Consider the following 23370-nt stretch of genomic DNA (forward strand, 5'->3'; position numbering starts at 1 on the left):
TACAAACCTGACGAGACTCTTCTGAATCCAAGGGGCCTCGAGGGAACTGAAGATTATCCTACAGACTTACTCGGTGGACTATCTGCTCCAGTGGAGAGAGGAGTTGCAGCTCCTTCCCTAGGTGGAGCTATTCTGCCCCCACACGGCAGGTCCTAGAAGAACATGGAGCTGCACCTCCACACAGCCTTTGAGGGCAAAGAGTCATCAGCAGAGAAAATTAATGCAGACAGGCTGGAAAGTTCTCAGAGGAGCATGGTGAAACATACCCATGTCTCGTCCCCCACCACCCCCACAGGAGCCGAGGCAATACCAGCCATCTCCGGGAGCTGAACAAGGTCTTGCTGCTTTCAGCTGACTCCTCTGAGAGTGGGAAGAAGATCGTGACTGTTTCCTGATTACATTCAAACAAATGTATAGAGTTTTTATGTGGGCAGGGGCATCTGGTTTTCACACCATATGCTACTCCTTTTGGAGTATAAGTATATAGCTGGGTAAATGCAGCGGGATGTTTATATGATGAGCATGAAACAGTCTGAAAAGAGACTTGACGCCAGTAGTAATAAACAAATTTTGCTTTCCATTGTGAGGCTTCAGATTCTCTTGGTAAACTTTACATTTAATCCTTTTGATGCCAAATGATATGGCACTTGGTCATGGATGGGGGAAAATAGCTATTTTTCAAGATTTGCCAGAAGTACACTTGTTAATTAACCAATATCCAACGTGTTACAAAGGAAAGAGAGAAACCAAACCAAAGGCAAGCGCAACAAAATCTCACGAAACACCACAACTTTGTTAACATTCTCTTGCAGCACTTGCCACCAGCCTTTCTGTACATACACCGATGCCTGTTCAACACTCAGCTTCACTGAAATACTCCTGAAAGAGGGCCGAGAGGACATTTCTCCAGTTGCATCACCACAGGACTTCTCTGTGTCCTGGTAAGCCACGTCAGAACCACTCACCTCATCAGAGGCGGCTTCTTGCCATTCAAGGTGGGGTTGCTGTGACCAACTAAACACTCTTCTTTCAAAAAGCTCATAGCATCACTGTAGCAAATGGTGATTGCAGAATTTAAGGCGGCAACAAGGGCTCATTAACCTCCAGTTCAGTGGGATCTTATCTGTCTTGAAAATTATTGCATCAAAGGCCTTCTTAGAGGTAACACAAGAAACGGTGCGGTTCAGTAATGCATGACAGGATAGAGAGTAAACAATTTCCCTACCTCTGACTTGATTAAATGTGGACTGAAGGACAGAAAGATAGTCAAAAGTAGACTACTGAAGAAAAAGGGAAAGCATCCACCAAGAAGAGGTTGTTTGTCTCAGATTGAAACCTCTGTATGTACATTCATGTACGTATATTACTTGCTAGCAATTTCTGAATTTCATACTAAATTCGCCTCCTATGGAATTTAAGAATTGCTAAAAAATAAGTATTTTCCTGGAAGAATCCTGATGGAAGAGCTTGAGGTGTATTGGTGCACATCCAAACTAGATCTTATCCCTTGTTATGAGTATAAATGGTGCCAAATAGTAGTGCCAGTGCAGGAAAAGGCACACGTACACACGTACAACTAGCTTGATGAATTTTATTGACATGAGATCTTTGAGGAAAGTTGCCCCAGAAGAGATAGGCCAAAAAGGTGCCAAATATGATGCAAGCATAAAGGCAGGACACTGTGTGCAATTGTGTACAGAAAGTTATACAAGGGTTTGTTTCTAGACAGGGGAGATGTCTGTGATTAATTAGTAGTTGGCAGATGTTTGCTATTCCAAGCCATGCTAACAACTTTCAATCAGACCTAAGTTTCAGAGTTTCCACACGTCAATATTGATGCCCAATGGATTTAGCAAGTATAGATAAATACCTTTGATGTATCATGTGTGCACATACACACATTTCTAAGAACACATCTCTGTGTATTTAGGACCACAACTGACATATAATTATGTGATTATATACGAATGTGGTTACATGATAGGTTTACATTCATTTACGTAACTAGCTAGAAACATTGGTACGGTATAGAAATGCTGATATATGTTGAAGATTTCTCTATATATACAGGAGATAAAGGAAATATGTGTATGAGTAAAGCTGTATGTAAAGATCTGGCAGCCTGACACACTGAGTAGGCCTGTGCTCTAATTGAAGGCTGGGGCTGTATTAATGTTAGCTTCCTTTCAACCATGACAGGGAAGGAGGAGGGAGGTCTGGAAAGCACCATCTGCTTTTCCAGATTGCTGTTAATCTGCCAATAATTCATATTGGATATAAAGAATTAATGTTATGGGAGAATGGTAAAAATATACACAGCCTCCATCTTCAGTGTATGGAGCAAAGAGCAGGCTTCACGTTGCTCTCATGGGCCAGGAGGGTAAAGAACCTTCAGAAATGCAACTTGGGATAAGAGAGTGAAAACACAGGTATGGAAGGAAAAAGGGCTATTCCTCTGATAATCAAACACAAAAAAAAAACACCTGGAAACCACCAAAAAAAGCCATACAAAGACAATGTAAGACTAGACAAGCAACACAAGTGAAACTCACATGCATACAAATGAATAAAATCCTGGTTTGGGGGAGCAAGCAAGCTACGCTTTGTGAGCCTGTGTTCGCTTCTGTGTGAAAACACACTGGAAACAGCCTTGAGCAAAACGTCACATGAAGGGAGCCTGAAGTCACTTGGAAAAGATGGCAGGGTGGCATCAGTGAGAATGCAAAGCACAGGGTGATACATCTGAGGTGAAACACTAATCCCTCAACTGTTTGTAGTTTTTACATTGACCAGAAAAGGTCGACATATGGTGTACTGGGAAAACTGCCAATAGAAGTACTGCTATTTTTTGGAATGTTTTTAATATGAATTTCAACCTTTTTCTTGTTATTGCAGCTCTGTTAGAGAAAAGAGTGCTGATTACTACAAGGAGCGATCACTAATTATGGCTCCTCTGAACATGTAGGTTGAGTCTGAATAGGCATGAGTTACACGCAAGTGAAATTCACTGAAATAGGGCTGTTATGTCATATATCTGATATTCCAGCATTACTTGGGCATGGGAACCTCTATGTTTATCCAAGTAAACTACATGGAGTGTAGGCATAGGACCAAGTACTGACAAGCTATTAGCCTTACCACAAAAGTGTTAGCAGGGTTTTTACCACAGCTTCAGCCCTGGGTCCTGTGCAGTTAGAAACTATCATAAAACAACAAACAACATTTAATTTATCATCAGAATCAAAAGACTTGCAGGAAAAGAAAATCACCCGCCTCTCTGAGGATAGAAAGCTGGTGCAGCTTCATAAGCGATCTGGCAGTTCTTGCAAGAGCAGCATAAACAGGAAGGGAAGAACTCCGCAAACTTGATGACATGTGGTCTTTATTTTCAGAGTTGCTTGATTGACGAGTGACTGTGAAGGGCTGCTGTGTACAGGGAGCTCTGCTGATGGGCCTCGTGATCCAAAGCTGGAAGGAGTTCGAGACTGATATCACTGCTACTCGATGACAATTTTCTGGCTCTGGGGGGTATTTCTTCTGTCAGACATACTGAATTCTGAGTGCTATCTTTTCCTCATTTCATGTCTTTTTTTTTTTTCCTCTTTGCTTTTTTTTTTTTCCTTCTCTTCTGAGTTTTCTCACTGCATATAACGTGTGAATGGGAATAGGTTGTAGTCTGAAATCATGAATGTGGTACCTCTGTTTCACTGAGACCCTCCATTAATAGAAGGACAGGTTAATGACTCACTTTCCAGAAGGAGGACAAGGTTACTAAATACAAATAATAACATTTTAAAATTAAATACAATACACTGGAAGAAAAGAAACAAGTAAGTTGTACGCACAAGTACTTCAATGCATTCTTTAACATAAGGTATTCATGATTTAAAGCCTTAGTATTCTGATTACAAGCCTTACTTTCTTTCTTTCTTTTTTTTTTTTTTAAAAAAAACAAATGCAAAGTGAATTTTAGGGAAAAAAAATTAGCACACTAAGGTTAATTCACCTGCAACACGCAAAGCTCAAACTGCAGAAATGATGCTTCAGGATATATGAAATGCATTTATATTCCACGTATCCAAAGTATATATTGTTTAACTCACTTGTTTGTTTTATAAAAGGAAAATAAAAGAAATCATTTGTATAGGTGCTTAATGTTTTATTCCTGGCTGGGTATTTGGACTAGGAAAACAACAGCTTTCCTTTTGGCTGTTAGTGTTTAATTATTCAATGTTAACAGCCAAGAAGTAAGCTGTTAGCCCTCCTCCTCTTCTTCACAGCTTTTCTTTCCCTGGTGGGTCTAAATCTGTCCTTCACGCAGACGAAGCGCAATCTGAATCGTAGGAATTGCATTTTGGCCTCACAGGAAGCAGTCTATGAATGGCATATAATATCTCCTTTTAATACTGGTGTGGCTTGTCCTGCACTGAACACCATCACAGATACTTCACAGATCCGCTACCAAGCTAAGCTCTCTCAGTACACTTCTGAAATGTAACAACCGTTCTAATCAAGTCACTGCTTCGACTGCTTGACAAAAGAAATAAGCATTTGTAAAATCCATATAATTCTTAGTTAGGCTTTTACTCCTTTATTTGCTGTGAAGTTCCTTTACTTATAAAAGAAATTACTACTAGACATGGAATTTCATAGCTCATGGAAAACAGAACAAGTCTTTTATTCTTACTATTTCTCAAAAAACCGCAAGATTTAAATTCCAACTTAACATATTTCATGTTATTTTCAGACACTAAGCACCATCATTCTCATTTTACTCTATATAAATTAATTCAGCAATCTGGTGAAGAAGCTTCCTGTTGATGACACTGTGTAGAGAGACATTACACAGGAACAAATAGAATGCAATTCTGGATCAAAAAGACTAACTTCTTAGATGTCCTTTCGAAATATTAACTAATCTAGGATACTCACATTCTGAGTTCACAATGTATAGAGAAGAAGAGGTCCAATTTTTCAGGACTATATCTTCTGTTTGTAGCCCACCATCCATATTGATTTGGGCTACTCACTGTGAAAAAGGGGGAAAATAGGTGCAGAAATGTACAAAAACCAAAATTCCCAAGTTACGATTTCTTGTCTGTGAACGTACTGCAAAAACAAGGACACTTGCTGACAGACACAAAATAGCTTCGGAAAAAAAAAAGCCAAAAAACCTACCTTTGTGATTAAAGAATATCTGCACCTTTAAACACTGGAAGTTGTTATTGATTTCCCCACCAGATGGAGTAGCACATACAGCTTTGATGATTCCTGCAGACACGTGATTTATTTATTTGGAGTGGTTACTGAATTCTTAGCTAATATTATGGAACCATTTCTACTCCTTTTAAAAATCAAAAATTCATCCCCAAAGACTGAACAAAATCACAAACAAAACTGAGAACTTACTTTCTCTCCACAACTCTTGAAGTCCTTTGATAATCTCAAGAAGGCTTTTATTGAGGTTCTGTTTATTCACAGCTTTTAACCCAGCTGCTGTGCAACAGATATATCCCAAGTTTCAGAGAATGTAGGCATTCAAGTCAGCTTCAGAAAGGCCCTACAACAACCACAGATTGCTGTACTCATTTGAGTACTGCATCCAGGCTTAAGGCCCCAGCATAAGAAAGACATGGAGCTCTTGGAGCGGGTCCAGAGGAGGGCCACGAAGATGATCAGAGGCCTGGAGCACCTCTCCTATGAGGAGAAGTTGAGGGAACTAGGCTTGTTTAGCTTGGAAAAGAGAAGGCTCCAGGGAGACCTCATTGTGACCTTCCAGTACATGAAGGGAACATATAAACCAGAAGGGGAACGGCTCTTTACGAGGGTGGATAGTGGTAGGACAAGGAGGAATGGTTTTAAACTGAGACAGGGGAGGTTTAGGTTAGCTATTAGGAGGAAGCTTTTCACTCAGAGGGTGGTGACACACTGGAACAGGTTGCCCAAGGAGGCTGTGGATGCTCCATCCCTGGAGGCATTCAAGGCCAGGCTGGATGTGGCTCTGGGCAGCCTGGTCTGGTGGTTGGTGACCCTGCACATAGCAGGGGGGCTGAAACTCGATGATCATTGTGGTGCTTTTCAACCCAGGTCATTCTACGATTCTATTACAAGATTCATAGGATAAATCCAGGCTGGAAGAGGTCTTGAAAAGTTATTAAGTACAATCTCATGCTGCCTCCAGCTTAAAGGTGAGACACCTGCAAGATCAGACCAGGCTTCCCAAGCCATTATCCTCAAGGTCTTTAAAACATAAGAGAAGACTGCACAATCTTTTGGGCAACCTGATCCAAATGGTTGGATGTCCTCATGGTGAAAAGGCTTCACCTTATATCCAGTCTTTCTTGTTTCAATTTATGCCCATTGACACTTGTCCTTCTGCCATGCACAATTGTGAAAAGCCTGCTTTCAATTCCTCCATGACATCTGGAAGGCCGACATTAAGCCTACCTTTCCCCACACTACACAAGCCCAGTTCCCTCAACTTGTCTTCATAAACCAAGTGTCCCAGACCCTGACCACCCCTGCTGGATTTTCCCATTTATCACTGTCTTTCCTGTAAGCCTCTGCTGTAAACTGACACACTTTGTCCCTGTCGTGTATTTCCTCACACTGGTGGCTCATGCATGAGCCAGCTCTTATTAGATCAATTTTATACTTCAACGTCAGGTGTGCATTATGTGGAGGAATAGCTGTAACTTTAAGAAAGTTTTCACACTGCTTCCACACCAGGACATTACAAACCTCAGAGGAAACATACATACAAAATTTATCCCAACTTGGCAAGTCTCACTTGAGACAAGTACCATTCTTTCTTCATAAATACTACAAAGAAACATATTCCCTAAGGTCCCAGGCAAGCTTAACAGTGTAAGACCTACCCAACATCTTCTTGAGCTGTATTTTTCCTGGAAAAGGCAGGAACCCTACAGATCCTCTTAGCAGAGAGCTCAATAGCGCTTTCACAGAATCACAGAAACACAAAGGTTGGAAAAGACCTACAAAATCATCCAGTCCAACCATCCACCCATCACCAATAGTTCTCATCAAACCATGTCCCTTAACACAACGTTCATAGTTTCTGGCAATAAAGACAGGCACAAACAGGAAGAGAATGGAAGTGGCATTGGTTCAGTGTGGAAATAAAAGCTGATGCAAAACATTGGCATTGCTCAGATGTAAGCAGCTCAATACTTCACATAGCAAAAAAGATCAGGGCCTGGACTGGGCCGTCTGTGATCCCCGAGTGCCTCTTTCCACATGCAAAAGGAGATAATGCCTATGCAGTAACAAAAACAACCACACGTCAAAACCAAGTCAGGTTTTTAACAGACTATAACCCATTCACGAACCTGAGCTATACATGAACTATGCATAACCCACTAACCAGAAATTGCAGCTAGAAAGAACATCAGAAAGTAGGGAGAAGCCTTATGATTGTCTGAAGTAGAAAAGGAGCCATGGGACTACTTTGGCCAAAACTTGGAATCAGCAGGATCAAATATTCCCTTGTTAAATCTCTGCTTGATTCACAAAGAAGAAATCTCAGAGCTCCTCCTTTTTCACGGGAGATTAGATAAAGAACTATAAAAATGGTTCACAGCAGTTACCCACTAAACCTCTCTTGCAGAGTTTCCATATGACCAAGTTTATGGGCATAACTGGAGGAATTTTTGCATTCATATCAAGTCTGAGAGATTAATTTCTGCATGTACTTCTAATTGCTCATTAGGGCTGCAAGAATACCACTAACAATTGTGTGTATGTTTCAACCATTCTTTTAAGTAATGAATGTTCATATTTGCACACATGCATGAGTCTTGAACAGACGTACCTAGAAAGCAAGAGCATTCCTGCTCAGCTCTTTTCACAGCTTCCACCACAGTATGAAGGCACAGAAATCCCTCCCAGTTCTCTCCTATAGCCTCTTCTGTTGTGTGATTTGTGACCAGCTGGGAAACAGAATCAGGACTGGACTGAACACTCTATCTGTCATAAACAGACTCAGATAACTCCCTGACCTCAGCCACTGGAGCTAGGTCTTTTATTACATAAATAATATCAAGTATGACTCCACAAACAAAAGCAAATACTCACTGTCCACTCTGAACTGGTATTTTAATGAAGGTCATATGCCATCAAAGTTCTGATTGTTCCCAATTTTACAGTAACTACGTAAATTTATTGTCACGGTATGCTGACACAAAGTTCTTACAGGATTTTCCTTTAAACGTATACAGATATATATATATATATATATATACACACACACACATACATACAGATACATATATGTATCTGTATACATACATTTTTAAAAGGCTTATTCCACCTGAAATGTCTGACCCTGCAACACCATCCCTCCATCACTGCATTCTGCCCTTGCAGCTTCTTCACATCTGTTTACTTCACTAAGACAGGGTAAGACAGGATGCTGCGAAGGGAATTTATGCCAATTTTTAATAGCAAAGGTCCTCAATCATTTTATTCATGAATTATCAGTATCAGAAACAATCTTTTTTCCTAACTTTCAATATTCTGAGAGCCACTGTGTAACAGCAGATGGTGGGGAAACAGACTATGAAGCATTAGAACAATTGTTTCACAGCACTTCTCAACAAAATATAATTATTAGATGGTCTTTCAAGATATCAATTTACTTCATTTTCTGACACCCATGCATGGTAGGGGCAAGGCAGTACACTCTGTCACAGCAGTACCATATTCCCAAAGTACAGACGTATTAGACTGTGAATCAGCTACAGATTTTACTAAGCTTGGCATGACTACGCCTACAACCTCACTGATAAAAGGTGTCTTTTTACACACACAGATAGCTAGCTGCTGCACTTATGCCAGGGTAATTTCTCAAACAAGACATGGGAAGCTCATAGCATCTTAGAGTACAGTTACATCCATTTAGGAAAGGCTTTTATGATGCAACGCCTATGAGAGCAAAGCGAGCGGATTTCATGGCTACTGCCTCTAAACTTTGATGTCTATATGGCAAAGGTGAGCTGGGTGTAAACACCCACATGCCTGTACCTTATCTCTCTGGAAAACAGCCATTCTTCAGTCACCTCATGGCACCTGGCTGTGCAAGTCAGCACAGGCACTCACCTGGGATTACAGAATGGGGTTCTACCTCAAAGCTTTTAGCATCCTGTTTGCTTGAGAATGGGGAGAAGGCCACCCAACACTGAGACTCTAGGCGGGTGAAGGCTAACATGAGAAAGAAACAGAGTTTTCATCGCAACAAACAACAAGCCTCCTAGAGAGCATCCAGTCAGAGAGCAAGCAAGAGGGATAGGAGCAGCAGCATTGGTAAATCTAAGAAAATCTGTCTGCAGAGACAAAGGAGAGAGGAGCTGCCCACTAGACTCGGTACTTGGATACAGAGATATCAGCTTACTATGCCTTTATTTTATTACCCATAAGCTCAACCCTTTTTCACAATGGTGACAGTTATATACTTACAGTTCTTTTTTCTTTCAGGGAAATAGTTCACAGAAAAAAGGAATGAAGGGCAAGTATGTATGAATGTACAGTTTTCTTCCTATAATAGGGATTGCTGGGAATGCCGAAAGGAAATACAGAAAAGTAAACACTAATTGCTGAAGATGTATCAGAAATGAGTTTTTACGTGTTGCTCTGGCTACCTCACACACGTTAAAGAGATGCTCTATGATGGTCTGTGAGAAACCTACAAATAAAAGAAATGGTGTAGGCTATTGGGAAGCAAGAACTTCATATAAAAATAACTTTATAAGCCAGCAGATGAATCTGAATGCACAGGTGGTAAGAGAAAAATGAACAAGCAGAAGGCTTGGGAACAGTGCCAAGTGAATTTTGGGAAGGTGCTTGGAAACCTCTCAAGCATATCTGAGTTTTCCCTTTTTTGTCCATGTAAAATACAGCATGGGGCTAAAGTATGTTCTTACATCAAATTCAGTCTCTATATGCTAGCCTTGCAAACAAGACCAGGTTTGTTGTTTTGTTTTTGAAGATGGTCAAAAACAGGACAGAAGCCTAATGTGAACCTGCAGTGATGCGGACTAACCTGCATGCTCCCTGGCAGGAACACAGTTGGCCTTAATATCTGCATTTTCAGCAAGCTTGTGAAGACATCAACCTGCAACAAGTGATAGCTAGGCTGGAAAATAGCACTTCCATCTGAGGGATCTTAATTTGGAGAAACGTTCAGCAAAGACAAATGTCCTTCCTGAAAGTCCTGCACCTTGAATATGCCTTGTGTTGCTCCAATACACAGACTGACTGTTCAGAGAGCAACTCTACACAAAAGGGTCTGGATATTCCAGTGGACAAGTGGAACAAAAAACAACAGTGCATCCCTGCAATACCATACCATAAGATACGCACCCAAGGTGTGAAGAAAACTAATATAAAAGGTACCCCCTTTATTTGACACTCATTTGGAATACTGCATCCAGCGTTGAGCCTAGTACAAAAGAAACAGTAACAAACTGGAGAGTCCAGGAGGGGACCATTTAGAGCGCAGACAGCTAGGGGACTGGAGCACGAGGGCCGAGAGGGCAACCTACTTGGTTTCCTCACCTACCAGAGAAGATGGAGCCAGATTCTTCTCAGCAGCACACGCCAGAAGGATGATAGGCAACCACTGCAAGGTCAAACAAGGAAACTTCTGATCAGACAGAAGAAGATGTTACCACAAAAGCTGTTAAAAACAGGAACAGGTACCCAGGGAAACTGGAATCTCCAAACTTGCAATCTTTCAAAAATCAATTGGCCAAGGATCTGATCAACCTCTGATGCCTGCCAGACAGTAAGTAAGGAGCTGGACCAGTGACTTCCCCGAGTCCACTTTATGACCTCTACTCATATTTCCAATTTTCCTTTACATTGCCAAAGTTAGCTAGTGTTAAATGCTGACTACAATTTGAATCTTCAGTTCATGGAAAATGTTGATGCTTGGCAATCAACTTGGCTCTCATTTCAACCACAAGCAATTTATTTTTTTTTTCAAAGATTTCTGAAATAATTTTAAAAATTGTTATGATTATAGAAAGTATCTTATTTTTTAAACATACTTTCAATATTCAATTTAATGTTTTTTTGTTCATGGATTACCTTCTGAAAATACCATGAATGTAATAGTAGCAGATTCTCCTGAATGCTAACTTTGCTATTTACAAGAAAGATGGCTTTATTTTCCGTTGTGTAGGAGGAAGACGTGGCTTACTGCATTTCAATCTATCATTTATTATAAGTTGTGGCTAACTGCATTTATCATTTCATGCCTACTTACTGAAAGTGTACTAGAGACATGAAAAGCTAACATTGCTGGACATGAAAACATTATTCATAAAGAAGTTCATTAGCTGTTGACTACTTTTTTCCTAGGGAAACAAACACCTTCTAACTGTCCTTTTGGAATGCTAAGGGAACAGCTACAGAAGGGCAATTGATCAAGCTGAAGAACAGGAGATAAAGTGCTTCAGTCTTTTGACTTGCTCGCCCTCCCACCCAGAGGGACTCCTGCATGCTGACCCACGGCTACAACGCCCATCCTCTCCACAAATGACCATCTCATCCCTATAGTAAGCTGGGGGTGATCACAGATACCACAAACCCTTACAGTCTGCCCAGAATACGCAACTTCAACCAAACATGATCTTCTTCCTGATCTTTGTAGCTTCCATGTATCTTCCTGATCTCTTCAAATATCTAAAAAAGAATGACATTAAAAAAAGCAATCTTCTGGAAGAAATACGTTGTTTTAATTGGACTTGAACAACAAGACAAGCGTGATCTCATTTGGTTAACATTATGACAAACTCTGTGCATGAGAAGTTTTGCTTAGCTCGGTTTCATAAATGAAAGTGTTATTTCAAGTACTTCCATTTGTAGTTGGTCAGTTACTTCAAGGTGGAATTGTTAAAAATCCTTCAAAATATGAAGCACGAACAATTACTTGCAACCTGCAGGCCAATACAACAAGCGTGTCAGATCTCTTGTGATCCACATTTGAACTGGGATTTTCTCACAAGGAGAATGAGTCTTTTCTGTTCAGTAGTACCTGTCATGCTCCTCTGTCAGAGCATTATCCTACTGAATTGCGCTATGGATTATAATTGGCAGCCTCCAGACGATAAGAGATTACTAGAATACAGTACTAACAAGACATCACAGACAAGTTCAGGAATTAGGTATATTCAGTAACTTTATATCTGTTCTTGCTTTGCCTTTCTTTCAAGCGGCTTCTGAAATCAAAAGCAGAATTCACAACAAGACACAACTTTCCCTCAATAAAAAAGGTAAAAGGCAGACAATCCCTTCTGATAAGGCACACTCCAAATTAAAAATAATATTAATATTATTAGAAATATAAGTCTTAATATTTTACTAACAATACCAAGGCTACAAGATATAGCCCTCTATGCAACACATTATATAAACAGCTAATATGAAGTTGTCAACACGGCCACGCTATCAATGTTGGAAGTGTAACAGCTTAGTCTTTGAAGGAAAAAGCACTATATCTTTTCTCCAGAAAAAAAAAAAAAAAATACAACTTTCTGCAAAACTCCTCCTGGAAGCCATTAATGTATTTATAAAATCATTTAGCCCTCACCATGTGATCTCAATATAACATCCACTCATCTCTAGCCAGCACAGCTGAGAAAAAGAACACAAGCTGTTCCATTTGCTTCTCACACTGCTGCCACAGTGCAGACTAATAAGGACACAAAATCTTACATTTTCAAAGACTCATCTTAATGCATTTCTAAGCAGACAGACTAACTATATACATATCTGTAAAGAGACATGCATGTATATCTGTCTCTGCAGTAAAGGCACGATAACTTACAGCAAAACAGTACTGAGGACAGCTTACAGTATGTTATGACAGTCTCAGAGATCCTAAGAAACAGCTGGAGATAAATGAAATATTGAAAAGAGCTAACCATTTCTTCTTGGAGGGTAAACTCAGAGTCTGATGTGATAAAAAAACCTTTCTGCTGTAAGAAGCAGTGTATGCAGGGGACAGTCTTTGCAAGATGACACCTGTACTTAAAACCTGCCCTTCCCTTCGTTCCCTTCAAGAACCAGAAATGTTTGAAGTGACCATCAGAGACACAGTATTTATCCCAACATGATGGCAGAAGATAGATCACAAGCTCTGTGCACACCACAAAGAAGGCTGGCCTGCATGTGACTGATTGGGTACCAGTAAATAGTGTAGCTTAGAGGAAAAACATTTGCTTTTGTGTAGTATAGCTGGCTCCTGCACAGACCGCAAAAAGAAGGACTACTTCTGCAACATCTGAACTAATGAAGCCCATATCTCCAGAGATCCACAGCTTGTAGCATTCAACTTCAGCGCAGAAAGGTGCCAGGGCAAAAATTACAGTCTTTCCTAACATAAATGAATTTAAGAAGCCTAGCTCTTCTGCTCTTCATTAAATAACAAGCTAGAGAGCTTAGGAAAACTCCAACAGTCTCTGTCCACTAGCTACCTCATTCAGAGAGCCCTCACGAAGAGCATCTTTTGGTTTCTACTCGTGTTAAATTTCACTGCAGTTGTCTCACATACAGCACTACTGCTCAGGGAGGGAGGGCAGGCTTATGTGGCACAGACACATCCATATATGACAGAGCTACGTAAGCTCCACTTCCTTATAAAATCCTTTCTTATTACCTGAGAAATAACAAAGTCTGAGGTTGCAAATAACGTTTTTAGAAGTCGAGAATAAGAGATTCTAGTACTTCACCATATTACCTTTGCAGATGCAAGTCCTCACAGATTTCTTGAAGCTACCTGTACTGCTAAGTAAAGACCTTTGTGAACCTAGCTCCTCCTGCAGCGCTAACATAGACTACAAGGATATTTATGACTTCTAACTCAGCTCAGACATGTTTGTATTTCAATCATATACAATTAGAGACCAAATTCACAGTCCTATTAATTCCTTGCTGTCTGGTAAGAAGCTTTGCAAATAATTATTCTTTCTTCTTCCTCAACTTATTACTAAAAGACACTCTAGTTTCCTGTATTACAGATAAGCTGCTGTTTACCAGCACAGACATAATTTAATCATGCAGGCTATACAGAATTTCATGTTATTAACCAGTATTCTGGTAGGTCTTGGCAATCTGCCCTGCTGGGAAGTCAAATTCTTGATAAATACTGATTGTAATAATCCACTACAGCTCATGCACATGGTATGTTTAAGCATCCTGACATGACATATCTAATGCTTTCATGCAAACCATTAAAGTGATCATAAATTGAAAACATACAGAGAAATCTGTCTTTATGATGTGCAAGGAACATCAAGCAGTGCTAACGTTCCAGCTAAATGCATCCAACTAGGTATAAATTTTATTTAATGAATTAAAGCTGCCATTTTTAAAAACACCATAATAAGGCTTACACTTCTAAAATATGATGCCAAAAGGGGAGGGAAGTAGTTTGTGCAGAACTAAGGACACTACACTCCTTAACAGCATATGTAAGCACCTACAAGACAAGTCAGTCTAAGAAACAGAACATTTAAGGACAGCACTGTTGTAGCAGTCAACATTTCTTTACTCAGCTGAACAAAATGCCAGTTATACAGCAAACTCTCTGCTCCATACCCCTTTTCTTCTTCCAAGTTCACAGCTGATTTGAAGACCAGGATACCAGATACGCAAAAACACTGAAGGCTTCAAATAGAACTGATGTGGCAGAATAGCCTTTAAGGACCACAATTGTTTAAAAGACAATTATATCTTGATGATATAATAAGCAGAGTAAAGCAGAGGTTACCTACTTAGATACTACTATTATCCATTATTTCTTTCCCTTCAGGTATCTGAAGAGTCAGTCCATTATTCCTCTCCCTTAAAGTACCACAAACTGAGCTAGCAACATAACCTGACCCACTCCTCTCCCCCTTTTTTAAACTCTTAATTTTTATTTAAAATTCACATTGGCTTGTTGTCTCTCTTTTTCTCCAGAGCTTTTATTTCATTCAGAGACAATGGCAGCAATGAGGGAGATGGAGATTGTTGCATTTGCTTTTTTCTTTGACAGCATTTTCCTTCTTGCCTTAAAATAAAATCAGTAGCTGTACAAATGTTATTTTCTTGCTAGGCAAAGTGTTTACCTTTGTCTTTTGAAGCAAGGCAATTCCCATATTTCATCTCATTTTCACTTTCCATCCATATGCACAGTGGTAATTTGTGGAACTTCCCCCTTTTACACACAACATATCGGGCAGTTTCCATCACACTGTTGTATTCTGATACCACTCTTTTAGTTATTAGAATTCCCTGTTCTTGACTTCCACTCCTCCTAAAACAAAATTCTACCACTACATTTAGTAAGAAAGTTTCAGTTCCTGCTCTAAATCATCTATCTTTCTCTGTACATTTTTAGTACATATTGACTTAAGCACAGCCCAAAAGCTATCCTTATAGACATAAGACCACATTCCTTACTCTTAAGCCACTTCTTCATTTCAGAATTAGTACTACTTTAAGAACTGATTTATAGGACAATGGGTAGGGGTAATAGACACTGATTCTACAACTTGTAAACAGTTAACACTTACCAAGGCTGCATAAACAAGATTATTCCTTGTACAGTATGAGCAGATATTCAAAGAGATATCGTAACATGATAATAGGCTAAAATAATTCCATCCAACTGCATGGAAAGGCCTGATTCAGTTACCTGAATCTCAAGACCATACCAACAAGAAGAAACACACCAATATGTTGCTTATGTTAAAAAAGAAGAGCTGCCTGATGGTCTGCAAGGAAAACTAAAAACAACACCTGCAAGGAAAATGGGCAGGGCATGAAGAGCCACTTAAGCATATCTCAAGTATGTTTCCATGTCCCGTTATTTAAACAGTAATCATTGCTTTCCCAGCCCTCCCACTCCATTTTACAACTTAAGTCTCTTTGAAAGACCCTAGACCTACAGAAGAAACGTGTCTGTCACAGCCATGCAGTTTCTCTTTTTAAATCAGAATACCTGTTTATGCCTTTCCTTAAGTGCAGTTTGAAAAACAAGAAAGCTTTATACTTTTAGTATAATCAGTATTGAGTGGCTTAACTTACAATTTGGAAATAAAAGCATTTGCTTTTCTGGAGTTAATAAAAGAACACAACCAAAGTTCACGTATCTCAACTTTGTTTTAACAACACATTCATTAGCATCACATGTTTATGCACCCTATGTTGCCTTCCTCATTCATAAAGGATTTTTTGGTAAGAAGTTACATGGCTACTTGCAGTATAACGACCTGGTTTCAACTGTCAAATGACATTTAATCAGCGACAGCGATATACGGAAACCACAAGTACAATACTTTAGTTATTGGTTGGAATAGGAGGAAAAACATTAAGACTATTTCAATTTCCATATACAAATTTTATTGTAATACCTGTATTCTAAACGTACAGATGCAGTGACCCATTACAGACTTTAAAACCTGCCCGCATAGACAACTGAGAAGCTCATTCTGTGTTACAGTCAAAGTTTGTAGGACTTCAATAGGTGACAGGAGGCTTCCCCAGTCTCTCTCCAAGAACAACCAGGATCCACCATATTTTTGGTCCAAGATGTATGCTTTAAGTTGGCAGCTGAGTCTATGAACGAGTGTATTTACCCCAGATGTGCAGCATAAATACAGAAGCAATAAAAAGGAGACTCATGACCAAAACTGGAACAGGCCCACTAAAAATAAAGAAAAAAAATACATTAACACGAAGCCAAAATATGTTTGCTTTGTCCAAAGGCCAGTCACTACCAGCCAAGCAAACTCATCAGTTCATATGCAATTAAAACAGAAAATTCTTTTTCCATTCCCCTAGAAATATCGTTAAATATACAGAAATGAAACAGTCGCCTCTTATTAAACAAATGCTGCTGCTGCTCTGCTTTAAGAGACAGTTACATAACAATTCGGATATGTAAAACTCTAAATCACATCACATTAACAACTTCCACTTATTTAAGCAGTAATTCATGGTTCATTATTAGTCATCACCGTGAAACCAATCTGCAGAAAATTATTATCTGTATTTACTACTAAGGCGCCTGAGCGGAGATGTGGTGAGATACAAGAAACAACAGAGTCCTCTAGCGGCTACTCACATTTTGGTGTAAAACTCACATTGGTTGTCTTTTTTTCCCCAAAGGTTTTATTTCATTCAAAGACAATGGCAGCAATGAGGGAGATGGAGATTGCTGTTTTTTTTGTTTGTTTTTTAATCACGATACACAGAATGTCACAGTTAAGTCCATCATCAAATCATTACCCAAAGTATACAATTTAACAGATTTGTTTGCTTTTTCCCCTTCTCACGCTACCTACTGTTCTCTCAATGCTGCTTTGCACCACCTACTTCACCCAACTATGTGTCAGATGTGTAACATTATAAACACTGACTTCTCTTAACCAGTCACACTTGACAAATCACCCTTCTGTTTACCATTTAGAAGCAGGCAAATATTACTTGAACACAGCGTAAAAAACAACCTCAAATTTGATTAAAATGAGAAAGTTCACTAACATTTTTCTAACAGACCCAAGCTGTCCTCTGCCATTGAATTCTAAGTCTCAGTCATTATTGATCACATTTAGCAGTCCTGAGTACGAAGAATCCCACACAAAGATGTAAAACACACTGGATATAAACCAATAACATAACACAAAAACAGACTGCACGCACAGAAACGAAGCAAGCAACCCCTAATACTCTTTCGTACACCTGGATCTTCCTAGCTCATCGTGTACACTTAAAATAGATACTAAATCTGGCTTAAGCACCTCCAGAAATTTAGAGTTGTACATTCTCAGGTGCACCTTTCACAGGACTGCATACCATACTTTCAGTCCAATTTCTTATCACCATGGTTCCACCACAAACACTGCCTATAGCTCTTCAAATAATCAGTCAAGTTTAAGACAAGATAGAGGAAACACGGGTACGGGTGCCATAGCAAGCAAAGCATGTTGACTTTACTCTTTCTTTCAAAGCACAAAACGCTCATTCAAATATAATCCTATCTCCTTCTCAGATTTCCCTCAGCTCCTTTTGCTTTTAATGATATTTTAGAACATCTTGCATTTCAGAAAAGAAAAGTACTTTCCTGAGACAAAAGAAACTGGCTTGTTTATTATTTCTGACCTGAGAACAGATGCTAAAACCCTGAAGCATCAGAGATATCATTACACACCATATAAAACATTTGATCTATAGCGGAGTTATCTTGATCACAGATAGCATGAAATAATCCTTGCTAATAACAAAGAGCTCTTACTTTAGACTAGATGAGTAAGAGTGGTCTGCCAACCCCACCCCACAGAAGATATCCCAGGTTTAGATTTATACTGCTTTAAGCAACAGCAATCACAAATTCTGCTGAAGCATTTAACTGAGGCAACTGCAACCCATATATAACCCATTTTCATCTTTAAGCATACTGAATGGGACAGATTATAGCAATAGGAAATCAACACAGAAAGCAAGAAAGCTTGGAAGGAAGGAAGCTACTCCCAAGCCACAGTTTAGAAAATCTTGCAGCTCACTTGCAAGCAAACTCTAAAATCAACACACGTTTACAGACATCTCACCCATTAAAAGCCTTGACATACAGCTACCCATGCTAGCTTGTAAAAGATACTTTCATCGTTCTAAAACCTTAAGATTCAGAGCCACTGGTTTACATGTAAATGGGAAAATCTGCCGACAGACCTGCCTGCATTGAAGACTAGAACAATGCATCTTCTAGAACTGACCACTCAACAACTAAAGGTTCCCTTGTGAATCATGCTGAAGCTGGTAAATCTACTTTGACAGCTACATCATTGTTACATTTTAAAAGTTGTACCTAACGGAAGAATAGGTATTTTCTTCTCCATTCTTAATTGATTTTCACTAGGCCACATAATACAGAAAACACTTGCCTTAGCTATCAACACACAAACATGCTCTAAAACACCACTGTTGCTCATATTCTTTCCATTTTCTCTACCTTGCTTCCTTCAGTGATTCTGCAGTAGCAGAACACCACTACTTTGACTGTCTGCAGGAACTTTGTTAAAAACTGCTAAGTGCATGTGAAAAGGAGAACACAAAATGTAAGCCAGAGTATCATGAGCCCTTCTCCAATCGTTCACACAGACAGTTGCACACTTAAGGAACCCTGAAGTATTAACTGATCCTAGGAAAAAGAATAAACAATAAGCATAACCAAAGGCACCACTAAGTATACTGGCTCTTTTCAGCCCAGTAACAAAACACTAGAGGCTGTGAACTCTACAAAAATCATTAGCTCATACCTGAGGGTATAACTTTGCATTTGCACCTGTTAGATGAAACACTCCTGCCTCAGCTACTCACACATTAGGTTGCTAGGTGAGTCTGAGAAACTGATCTGACTTAGACTAGCCCAGGACTAAAAAACACAGTGCCCCTCTTGCTGTCAACAGAAGCTACCATCAGATGTCTGATCGTAACCTGGGAATGTTCCTCTCACAGTAACAGAGAGAAACAAGGTACAGGAAAGTTAGTTAGTTGGAAAGCTTTCCTGAAATAAGCTTTGTTGTTTTGTTTTGTTTTTTAAATAAGAACACCTGACACTGTGTAAACATAGCCAATCTGTAGTGTTACGTTTTCAAGAAAGTGTAAAATGTCACAACACACTAACAGTAAGGAAAGACAAAAGTTTAACTATGAGAAATGACACAACTATTTCTAATGCCTAAATTCACTGTGACAAGCAACCTTTCCAATTTCACAGTTGTAAAAGTCAGTACCTCCCTCCAGCTCTAAAGATTAAATACCAGATTTCCTACTGAATACACCTAACCAGTCATCAGCTCACCTCACCTCTCCCTGCACACCACAGCACTGATCTCTCAACTCAAAAACCAAACAACCAAACAGCTGAAATCCATCACCCCACGCTCATACACTCAACTTACACTTTGAGCCCTGGGGAGTCCTCAGTGTAGAACCGCCACATCCCACCGGTGCCTGTGGACGTGGCACGGCCTGCACTCCTCGTCCCACAGCTGGCATTCTTCCTTTAGGGAGTAACAGAACAAAGCAAAGGCCACAATCCGTTATCTCTCCATCAACGGAGTGCCCAACAAACCGAAGAAACGAGACAAGCACTTAAAACTGGGCAGTACAATACGCTGCGGGCACGACGCCCACGTAACACGAGGGCCGAGAAGCCGGACAGACGCCAGCCGGACCGACGGCAGCTCTCCCCCTCAAGCACACCTCACTGACACGTCCGCAGCGGGATGCAGCGCACGGCCCAGCCCTCCCTCAGCGCCGCTCCGGCACTCACTCGGAACGCCGTGAAGGACAACGCAGCGCCGAGCCCGGGACTGCCGCGGCACCTACCTCTGCCGGACGGTGGAACCGGCGGCGCGGGGAGCCACGGCCTTGCTGGGGGAGCGGCCGGACGTGCCGACGTTGGTGGCGCTAGGGCTCGGCCCGGGCTGCGGGAGGAGGAAAGAAGTGGGGTTAGGGAGAAACGAACAGAAGGAGGGGAAGAACATCAGGACGGGAAGCTCCTCGAGTTGGAAGCAGCAGCGCAGGAGCGTGGAACCTCACCATGGCGGCGGCGCTGGCTGCAGTCGATCAGTCAGCAGGCAGACGCAGCTCCCTTCCCACAGCCACGTCCCTACCCGCAGTGCCGCCCCGCCCACTCGAGGCCCCGCCCTCAGGTCCCCGGGGCTGCCCGCAGCGATGCCTGACGCAGCGCCTACCTCCTTTCCCTCCTCTCCGCCCGCTGCCGGGCCTCTTTCCTAACGAGACGCCTTCACCCGTCGTCTTCGTCCCCTCAGGCGGCCATGCTGAGGTGTCAGCTCCAAGAAGGAGAGGGACGAGCGGCCCGGCAGCGTGCGAGCGGCCCGGCAGGGGAGGTGGAAGAGCGGCCGGCAGGATGGGCTGACGTGGCCCTAGAGCCCGCTGGCGGCGCATGCGTGCTGCCGCTCGGCGCCATGGCGGAGCAGGGGGAGGGAGAGGAGGCGAGCGGCCCGTCTGTGCTATTCCTGCATCCGGACCTGGGACTGGGCGGCGCGGAGCGGCTGGTGGTGGACGCGGCGCTGGCGCTGAAGGCACGGGGCTGCCAGGTGCAGGTGTGGACGGCGCACTACGATCCCGGGCGCTGCTTTGCCGAGACGCGGCAGCTGGCGGTGCACCGCGCCGGGGCCTGGCTGCCGCGCAGCTTCTGGGGCCGCGGGCACGCGGTGTGCGCCGCGCTGCGCATGGTCTTCGTGGCGCTCTACGTCCTGCTGCTCAGCGGGCAGCACGCCGATGCCTTTATCTGCGATCAGGTGCGGGCGGCCTCCATCTTGAGGGGCAGGGCCGGGGCGGGGGGGAACGTCCTGAGGGTGACTGGTGGGGACAGGGTGAGCCGCGCCGTCGTATTCTTGAAGCTTTCTCTTGGTGGTGGGCGCTGAGAAAGAACGCGGGCTGGGGGTCGTAGGGAGTGGGTGCTTGGGTTGAGAGGGGGAGCTCCGAGGTTCAGTTTGGATGTTAGAGAGAATTTCTTCTCTGGAAGAGCTGCCCAGGGATGCGGTGGGGTCACCATCCATGGAAGTGTTCAGATCCATATAGATGTGGTAGTGAGGGATGTGGTTAGTGGGCATGGTGGGAGTGGGCTGACGGTTGGATTAGATGGCCTTAGAGATCTTTTCCTACCTTGATGATTCAGTCATACCCTTTGCAGCAGTAGTGCTACCACAAATAATAAATGCCTTGTCCTCTCTTCTGGTTTGCGCTAGGTGTCCGCTTGCATTCCGATACTCAGGCTGGCCAGAACACGGAAGAAGGTTTTGTTTTACTGTCACTTTCCTGATCAGCTCCTTACCAAGAGAGAATCTTTTCTAAAGCGCCTCTACAGAATGCCACTGGATTGGCTGGAAGAGTACACCACTGGCATGGCAGACTGCATCGTTGTGAACAGCAAATTCACTGCCAGTGTGTTCAAGGAGACATTTAAATCCTTGTCTCACATAAACCCAGATGTCCTTTATCCATCACTCAACACCAGTAGCTTTGAGACAATGGTTCCTGTGGACATTGTTGACTTGATTCCCAAAAAGAGCAAGTTCTTGTTTCTATCTATTAATAGGTATGAAAGAAAAAAGAACCTCGCGTTGGCTCTTGAAGCTTTGCATGAGCTTCGAGGAAGACTTGAGTCTCATCAGTGGAGTGAAGTTCACTTGGTTATGGCAGGTGGCTATGATAAACGAGTTCTGGAAAATGTGGAGCATTATGAAGAACTAAGGAAAATTGCAACTAAGCTTAACGTTAGTGACCATGTCACTTTTGTGAGATCGTTCACAGATGAACAAAAAATCTCTCTTCTTAGTAACTGTGTGTGTGTGCTGTACACACCAAGTAACGAACACTTTGGCATTGTTCCTCTGGAGGCAATGTACATGAGACGTCCAGTTATAGCAGTTAATTCGGGTGGTCCTTTAGAATCAATTTTGAATAACGTTACAGGATTTTTGTGTGATCCTCTGCCAACACAATTCTCTGAGGCCATGGAAAAAATCGTGAGAGATCCTCTCTTGAAGGACTCAATGGGAGCAGCTGGGAGAGTCAGATTTATGGAAAAATTTTCCTCAGAAGCATTCTCAGAACAACTGTATCAATACATATGCAGACTAACACAATAAAATTGTATTTTTTTAATTACGTTTTACAGCTTTGTGTCTGTGACTTATATAAGGGGCCAATGTTCAGTATGACTATGATGAAGGACCCAGAACTTGTGAACTTCCTTGTAATACTTTGTATGCTGCCTTTGGTCACTTGATGTGAAAAAAAGGAAAAAAGTCAACCTTGTTAGAAGGTTCAGATTTTCATGTATTAAACTGATTGTTTTTTATGCAGTGCCTTGGATAAATGCATGGTTCAAATGGCAGTGACTTACTAGACTTTACTGCACATTTTGCTTTACGACTTTATGATTAACTCAATTTACAAGGTACAGATATGTGCAGATAAGCATAGCTTTACTCTCCTGAGAATTTCAAATCAAAAAAACTAACAAGCAAAAGATTTAGCTATGGTATGAGAGAGAACACATGGTTCAAACTAAGTGTTTAAAGAAAATATCTTCCTTAGGGATATGAATTGTATGGGTTTTTGTTTTTTTAAATGACCTTTTACTGTGCTTTTCTTCTAGAATTGCATAATCCAGGTGTGCTGGGCATCATAAACGAGCAAACAAGCGTGTGATCAGTTAGAATTGTTAGTACTGAAATTCTACATCTTCGTAGATACCTGCTATGCCTAATGTTGTAATTTTAAGAGTTTGTGGGTTGTAGAAATGTTCTTAATTAAATGTTTCATTAA

The 23370-nt window shown here is 41.4% G+C and overlaps 2 protein-coding genes across 3 annotated transcripts; one reads left to right on the plus strand and one right to left on the minus strand.

Moving 5' to 3' along the window:
- Positions 1-16384: 16384 nt before the first annotated feature.
- SEC61B (SEC61 translocon subunit beta) lies at positions 16385-20699 on the minus strand. The gene is made up of 4 exons (XM_042870050.1): positions 20611-20699; positions 20398-20495; positions 19968-20069; positions 16385-16711 (listed from the first exon to the last, which is right to left on the minus strand). Exons 1-4 carry the CDS (start codon positions 20611-20613, stop codon positions 16624-16626), a joined length of 291 nt encoding a protein of 96 aa, XP_042725984.1. The 5' UTR covers positions 20614-20699; the 3' UTR covers positions 16385-16623.
- A 276-nt stretch (positions 20700-20975) lies between these two features.
- On the plus strand, positions 20976-22707 carry ALG2 (ALG2 alpha-1,3/1,6-mannosyltransferase). 2 transcript variants are annotated; one of them, XM_042869312.1, is made up of 2 exons: positions 20976-21335; positions 21786-22707. In XM_042869312.1, exons 1-2 carry the CDS (start codon positions 21000-21002, stop codon positions 22686-22688), a joined length of 1239 nt encoding a protein of 412 aa, XP_042725246.1. In that variant the 5' UTR covers positions 20976-20999; the 3' UTR covers positions 22689-22707. The 2 variants fall into 2 exon arrangements, with proteins under 2 accessions (XP_042725246.1, XP_042725247.1); XM_042869313.1 differs by having other exon boundaries at positions 20976-21137.
- The last annotated feature ends 663 nt before the right edge of the window (positions 22708-23370 follow it).

The sequence above is a fragment of the Lagopus leucura genome, unplaced genomic scaffold (assembly GCF_019238085.1).
Source record: "Lagopus leucura isolate 7727_CA_CO unplaced genomic scaffold, USGS_WTPT01 Super-Scaffold_100002, whole genome shotgun sequence".
In the NCBI taxonomy this organism is placed as follows: Eukaryota; Metazoa; Chordata; class Aves; order Galliformes; family Phasianidae; genus Lagopus; species Lagopus leucura.

What these genes read in the sequence shown, in the direction of transcription:
- SEC61B (XM_042870050.1), bottom strand. An exon ending in GGTTCCACCGTCCGGCAGAG is followed by an intron (nt 20,070 to 20,397) that starts GTAGGTGCCGCG and finishes TACTCCCTAAAG; the next exon opens with GAAGAATGCCAGCTGTGGGA. An exon ending in GACTCCCCAGGGCTCAAAGT is followed by an intron (nt 16,712 to 19,967) that starts GTAAGTTGAGTG and finishes CTTTATTTTTAG; the next exon opens with TGGGCCTGTTCCAGTTTTGG.
- ALG2 (XM_042869312.1), top strand. Translation starts at nt 21,000, where the DNA reads ATGGCGGAGCAGGGGGAGGGAGAGGAGGCGAGCGGCCCGTCTGTGCTA. An exon ending in ATGCCTTTATCTGCGATCAG is followed by an intron (nt 21,336 to 21,785) that starts GTGCGGGCGGCC and finishes GGTTTGCGCTAG; the next exon opens with GTGTCCGCTTGCATTCCGAT.